The following is a 7,285-nucleotide window of genomic DNA, read 5'->3' on the forward strand; positions in this document are numbered from 1 at the left end:
CACAGTTTTACGCCCCGCCCCGCAATGCGGGGGCTTAGCACTAGTTGCTACCAAATCCTAAACAACAAAATTCGAAAATCATAACTTACTTGCTAAATCGACAAAAATTGCTACCAAATCCTAAGCAACAAAATCCGAAAATCATAACTTGAACGGATCTGTGATAGAATCGTGGATGATTGATTCTGGGATGGCAAGGAAACAGACGTGGATGATTGATTCGGTTAGGGTTTCATCTAATCTGTGTTTCTGGTTCTTCGCGTGTAGGGGAAGAGAGCGAATGAAGAGATGTGGAGAAGGCTAGAGTTCAAGAGAAAAAGATAGTGTGGTTTAATGAAAAATTGGGTTTGAATTTTGAATCGAGAATGGTCCAGAGCTTTGTGGGTTTGAATCTTGAAACAAGCTTGTTTGTGTTTGCCACCTCTAAAATATTCAGAGGTTGTCTTTAAGTTAATATATAAGTTTAAAACTCTTATATTTCAACATTTCAAAGGATTAATGTGAAAATTATATTCTAATTACCAAGTCTGATTCTCATACTAGTTTGAATTCAGTCTTTACAGTTCTTGCTATGTTTTTACAAAGTATATTTGTAAACAATTTGCCCAGTTTCAAAACCTAAATAATAAAATAGCAAGAAAAGCCTTCTAATAATCAAAAGTCCAAACCTCGAACTTCATTACCAAAAGAAAAAGGGGTGTCAACAACAAAACTTTCATCACAAAGTAAGATACTAAAAGTCTCTTCAAAAACACAATATTTGAAATCAGGGAAATAAAACTCCGAACCGATATCTTAGTTTCTAAATCCCCTGCTGTTCCTCCTACCTCTTGCCTTCTCAAACTTCCTTCCCTTCGACCTCACATAGGGCTTGGTGTGACTGTGTGGTACACCAGGAGCCGGACCAAAGTGCTTAACCGCTTCACGCGAGTTCTTCGGACCTCTAAGAAGAACCTGCACCAACACACAACCAACAAATATTATTGACGGTCGTATAAGTTGTTGAAATATAGAGGAAGCAATGGTCATAGAAAAATCTTGATTCTCAAGAAGAGATTGCATACTGTGTTCTGTCCAAGAGGGGCACGAAGAGCGAGTTGATCAAAGGTCAAACATTCTCCACCTGCCTTCTCGATCCTTGCCCTTGCGGTCTCGGTAAACCTCAAGGCAGTTACCTTGAGACAAGGAATTTCATGCACCCTAACATCGTCTGTGACGGTTCCCACAACCACAGCAATCTTGTCATCCTAATTAAATTTAAAAAAAAATAACAGTCAGAACCAGAATCATACTGCAGAAAAAAAAACAAACAAAGCATAAAATCAACAAGTTCAGTAATAGGGGTTTAAACGAGTCAAACTGATCCAAGTCCAAGCTCGTTTCAAGGTTTAATTCCAGAGCTCAATCTCGACTAGTAGTTTTTTAAGCTCAAGCTCAGCTCAGATCACGCTCGTTTATTATAATTTATTATTATAAATATACTTACAATTTCATATAAACTAGGATCTTGAGCTGCCGCGCGTTGCGGCGGCGTCGAAAGTTATAATAACTTGCATTTATAGTGTATATTTGAGTTGACTCGTTATCCAAAAAAATTTACGTCGTCGTCAAATGAACACGCATTATATTTGACTCGACTCGCTTTCGAACACAGTTTACGAACGTACACAAAATAAGTATAAAACGTATTATTTTTTACCAGACTCGTTTGAGAGAAAAGTTTATGTCAAAAAGTGAGTCGTTTACGTTGAAACATGAATTTAAAATGACAGGTACGTTAAAACTGTCATACGCTGCGCATTACGGTGGCGACACCTTAGTTGTTTATACCCGGCGGCACGTTATATGATTCGTTAACCATATAAAAACACATATTTTGACATATCCGATCTAACTTTGTGTAGCCTATATAAGGATTGCGGTTACAGTGTACGGTGATGACATTCACGTGTGATGCCCGCATGCGACATTACACATGTTTGACTTTGTTATATATAGTACGTTCTTGACATTAATGTCATTAGATATGGATAAAAAAAGAGTATGAATCGCTCATTGTGGTGTAAAGTTGTAACCAGTGGCGAAACTTGAAAATTTCCACTGGGGGGTCAGGAGTCACTGAACCTAAAAATTCTATATAAGTAAAAAAAAATTATAAAACCGGGGGGTCGAAAACGTATATACCTAAAAAAATTCTACACGAAACGTACATACATAACACTACTGAGCGAAAAGTTCGGGGGGTCGGGCGCCCCTCCCGGCCCCTTGAAAGCTACGCCCTTGGTTGTAACAATATTTTAGATAACCGTGTCAAGTCGTAAACTTAATTTAGACATTAACATGGTTATACATAGATTAAAAAAGTATATTAATGTGTGAAGCTATGATCTAAAGTCGTAAAAGCAATTCGTAGTAAAATGAGACGTCAAGTTATTAAGTACAAAAAGTTGGTGGATCAAAGTCGTCAATTACCAAAGTTAAAAATGATTGTGTAACTTACTTAGTTTGAGAGTGTGAAATGAAAGAATTAAAATTATAAGGGTTAGAATTGTAACTTTTGGTAGTTATTTAAAAGTTGATAGAAGATAAAAGTGTAAGGACTATATGTGTAGTTTTGCAAAAGTTAGGGACTTAAAGACAAAGGTCCACCGACCTTTGTCTTTAATATATATTAAATATAACAAAATATATATTTTTGGCTATTTTTATCATGATTTATCTATATAAATAATAATAATGAGCTCTTTTAGGCCATCGAGTCCACATAAGCTCAACAAGTGAAACACTAGCTCGGACCCGTTTACTAAACAAGCTTCTTTTTAAACTCAGGCCCCCCCGGCCAAACTCGTTTAAATCCAGCTCAATTTCATCTTTAAGAGAGCAAGTCTCAAGTAGTTCAGACTACCTCTCAAGTTCAAATTGATAAAACCTAATTGTTTCTGTACAGTAAACTTAGAAAAAAGTGTTCCAACTGGTCATTGGAGCACAAAAAACATGCAAAAAAATCAATTATTCGCTATGAACCCTATATTAGTTTCGAGTAAATTACAAAAATCATCCTTTATGTATGTAACTTATTGCAAACCGTGTCCTTTGTCTTCAATAATTACAGAAAAGGTACTTGATGTTTGCAAACTCTTGCAAGTTATGTCCTTTAGCCATAACTCGGTTAATTTTTGTGGTTAAATCTGACAAAATGGATAACACATGATAGTAAAATGACCAAAATACCCTCATGTGGGGTCCATTTGGTCAGATTTAACCACAAAAATTAACTGAGTTAGAGCTAAAGGAGATAACTTGAGTTTGCAAACATCGAGTACGTCATCTGTAACTATGAAACAGTTTGCAACAAGTGATATACATATAAAAGACGATTTTTGTAATTTACTCATTAGTTTCAAAATTACAAAGCAGATGATCAATGTAGTCAATTTGTTCCAACAACATTCTTTCACACTTAGCATATCATACAATTACTTTCCAACACTGTTTAAAAAAAACCAACCAAATTGCAAAACATAAAGTAATGAGTTCTACAAATAAGTTTTAAACAAATACCTTGCCGGACATGTAACGAATCAAACGAGAGAGAGAAATCGGAGGCTTGTTAACTTTACTCATAAACAACCTCTTCAATATCACAGCATTAAAGTTGCTTCCAGTCCTCCTCACCAAAAACCGATAAAGCTAATCAACAACACCAAAACATCATCAATACAATACACATACAAGCAAATATATAGATACAAATAGAGCTGTGTGATTATAAATTATACCTTGACGAGGAGTTTGAGGTAGATATCATCGGATCTAGGGGCGGTTCTTTTGGTTCGCTTGCTCTTACCTCCGGCAATAAGATCGATACCCTAGGAAAGAAAGTGTGTTAGTAGAAAACAAAAATGAAAAGAAAATTAGGGTTCCGGCGAGTGGATGATACCATGACGACGACGGCGGCGGAGAATGGTCCCTGCAAGAAATTTGGGAAATTAGGGTTTATGAATGCAATGAGAGATAGGGAGGTGTATATCGATGAGGAATGGGCTGTCAAGGGCCCAGTGTTTGGACTCGTTTGGGTTTGTTGGATGGCCCAACAACATTTCCAACATGTTTACTTCCATACCCGCTTTTGTTTTAAGCTCTTTTTCTCCTATCCGGTAAAAACTATACGAATTGTAAAAACTGTGAAATGATAAGAAATTAATAGGAAATTGAATTGTAAATTTTGGAAGCAATTCTCATTTCATCATTCCATATAATAATATACATTCATTTGTAACTGACAAAACAGTTATGGTGGGAGTTATACATTCATGTGTAACTGATAAAACGGTTATGATGGGAGTTATGTATATGAGTATATCTGATTTTATAACACTCCCCCTCAGATATACATTACTATTCATTATACACAAATTAACAACATACGTCAGGATGATATTAAATCGGTACTTCAGGACCTATGAGATAAACTGATACTGCTGGACCAGTTATGCCGCCTTGTTAAAAACCTTACTAAGAAAACCCAATGGGACAAAACTTAGTCAAGGAAAAGAGTACAGCGTGTATAATGCTCCCCCTCAATTTAACTGACGTCTTTTAATCTTCGAAGCCCGATCCTTTGCGATAAATACTCAAAACTGCTTCTAGGTAGTGATTTTGTGAAAAGGTCAGCTAGGTTTTCACTTGACTTGATCTGACGAATATCAATTTCTCCTTCTTTTTGTAGGCCATACGTTGAGAAGAACTTTGGTGAGATGTATAGGATCGTGTTTTGACCCGAACGAGTCTATCAGAGGAGTTTTAATCAGATACAGGTGCGGAAAACAAGCACCTGACGTAGAAACAGCTAGATCTTCACTTAAATCACTTTTCTGATTGATATTACAACGTTTACATTCAAATCTCACACCGGCAGCACCTCGGTATGAAAATCAAGAAGGTTACAAATGAGATCCGCTTATGAGGTATATATAGTGTTGGTAGGTCCCCACATACGGACATGTACGAATAAGCGGACCTAACCAGATAGGTTCCCATATACGGACATGTACGGATAAGCGGACCTAACCAAGTAGGTTCCCATATACGGACATGTACGAATAAACGGACCTAACCAAGTAGGTTCCCATATACGGACATGACACATAAGCCGACCTACTCTCTAAAACACATATACTCTCCAGTTTTCTCGTAAAACGCGCCCTAATCTAATCAATACAATACATAACATGATCCAAGACGAAATCAACAGATGTAGTGCACCAACAGACTCCCCCTCAGATGTTGATGGAGTCGTTCATTGAGTCACGACTATGCTGTGTCTTCACATCTTCAGTCTTGATCAGTCTCTGGGCTTCTCTCTCTCAATCTTCTCTTGCAGGTCTTCAGACTCCCCCTTGCGATATGCTGGCATTTCTTTAGTTCATCAGCATCATCAACTTTAGGATCGTTGTCTGGCTTTCCATCTAACAGCTTCTCATCTTATCCTGCAAAAGCTCTACCTCAAAGTAATTTCTCTCACATACATATTTCAAACATAAACTTGCACTAATTCAGACTCTTCTTCAAAACAAACACAGATTTTGATGAACCACTTGAAAGGTTAGATTATGAAAACATTTAATTCCAAACATATATTCCCCCTTAAATATTGCTCATAATGTTTAGCACTCGGAATTTTGAAAATCAGCTTTTCAATATCAGTTGTCGAAAATCTTTTTGACTTTTCAAAAATTTATGCTAAAACACACCAAAAATCTTTTTGGATTTTCTGAAAGAAAGTACATGCAGAAATGAACTATTTACAGACAATATTTTTGTGAGTTTGTGCTAGAGGATCATATCAGTTTTAAGACAAATCACTAACACCGTTAAGCTTTAAACATTCTCAGTTCTAAACAATTTACCTAGATTGTCAGTATATTGGTCCACTTTAAATTTTCACACAAATTTCAATCGATTCGAGATACGATATTAATGTTTTAAAAACTTGAACTTAATTGTGTATCACTCCACTCGAATATACTCCTGTATCCAGATCCCAATGTTCAGTCTTACAGGTGAGTATACCACAGATGATATCTGTAAAGGGGTTATGTGCGAGGTGTCACACCCTGGCTTTGCGGAAGCGTGGTTAATTTGGTGTGACTTCTTAATACCATAGCTTAATCATAACAAAGCTATATGAATTTAAAAATATGCAAGATCATCCATTAAGTTTAAAACCGAAAATACCATAACATTGTTTTAATGGGAAACACCCTAACAACCATAATCTTGTTCAACAGACAATACAAACTCAAACATATCATAAACACAGTTTAAGGACTGTGACTTGTCCAGGAAAGAGTCACATTCCCTAAACCCCGGATGACCTTGGAAACTAGTGCAGCGGGAAAACGCGCCATACCGTGCCAGATCTTTTAATTCCCTGAAATACATGTAAGTTGAAAAATCAACAATAATGTTGAGCGAGTTCATGTGTAAGTGAGTAAATAAACCTTTGTATTTATCAAAAATCCTGGTATGTAGCAAATAAGGAAAAAGAGATCACCAATGGTTTGCAAGGCCATTGATATGCGTGAAGTGCAAGTAGGAAGACTCAAACCTAGCAGATTTATGCGTCGGGCACAAAGTCACCCCGAGGTCCGTTATGCTGGGCCTGGGGCTGGGCTCGCTACACCCAGATAGATCTACCGCTACTGTCCCTCGGTCCTACAATGAGGATTAATGGCCTCAAGTTGCGCCTACCCACTCACATGATCTAAGTAGTAACCCTCCTTACGCTAACCATACCATGTATAAAGTACTCGTAAATAGTAACATGTATTTCACCCCCGCAGTTTAGAAAACTGAAAACAGTTAAGAGAAAAGGGGGACATTAACTCACAGTCAGTGCATCTCTACCAAGTACTCCGAATGTCAGCTGTGCGACGACCTACATATACTAATTCTATTAGACGGATGGCCGTGTCTTAGCTTTATAGTTTAGGTTTTTGGGAAATAGTTAGACAACTATTCCGTGTTTATATTTTGCATGTACTTGGTAGTTAATCTCCTTCCCAAGGATGGGGGATTTAATACATGTGCGTTCAATTTATAATATTAAGTCTCACTTAATATATTTTCATTTCTAATTCCAAATATAAATATTTTTCTCAAAAATATTATATTTCCATTTCACATAATTTTTCCCCAAAAATAATACGTTGATAAAATATACGTTCATAATCATTTCCGTATAATGCGTAAGTTACGTTTTAGTAATCGTGTGGTAATAATA

At 36.7% G+C, this 7,285-nt stretch overlaps 1 protein-coding gene across 1 annotated transcript; it reads right to left on the reverse strand.

Annotated features, from left to right (window-relative positions):
* Window positions 1-651: 651 nt before the first annotated feature.
* On the reverse strand, window positions 652-4,107 carry LOC110936300 (60S ribosomal protein L18-3). Its single transcript, XM_022178651.1, has 5 exons — window positions 3,941-4,107; window positions 3,780-3,869; window positions 3,562-3,690; window positions 1,065-1,247; window positions 652-954 (listed from the first exon to the last, which is right to left on the reverse strand). Exons 1-5 carry the CDS (start codon window positions 3,941-3,943, stop codon window positions 796-798), a joined length of 564 nt encoding a protein of 187 aa, XP_022034343.1. The 5' UTR covers window positions 3,944-4,107; the 3' UTR covers window positions 652-795.
* Between the last annotated feature and the right edge of the window lie 3,178 nt (window positions 4,108-7,285).

The sequence above is a fragment of the Helianthus annuus genome, chromosome 11 (assembly GCF_002127325.2).
Source record: "Helianthus annuus cultivar XRQ/B chromosome 11, HanXRQr2.0-SUNRISE, whole genome shotgun sequence".
NCBI classification, from domain to species: domain Eukaryota; kingdom Viridiplantae; phylum Streptophyta; class Magnoliopsida; order Asterales; family Asteraceae; genus Helianthus; species Helianthus annuus.

Excerpts from the sequence above, each read along its gene's own strand:
- LOC110936300 (XM_022178651.1), bottom strand. Across the intron at positions 3,691-3,779 it reads ACCTCAAACTCCTCGTCAAG|CTTTATCGGTTTTTGGTGAG; the intron begins GTATAATTTATA and ends GTTGTTGATTAG. Across the intron at positions 955-1,064 it reads CCCCTCTTGGACAGAACACA|GTTCTTCTTAGAGGTCCGAA; the intron begins GTATGCAATCTC and ends GTGTTGGTGCAG.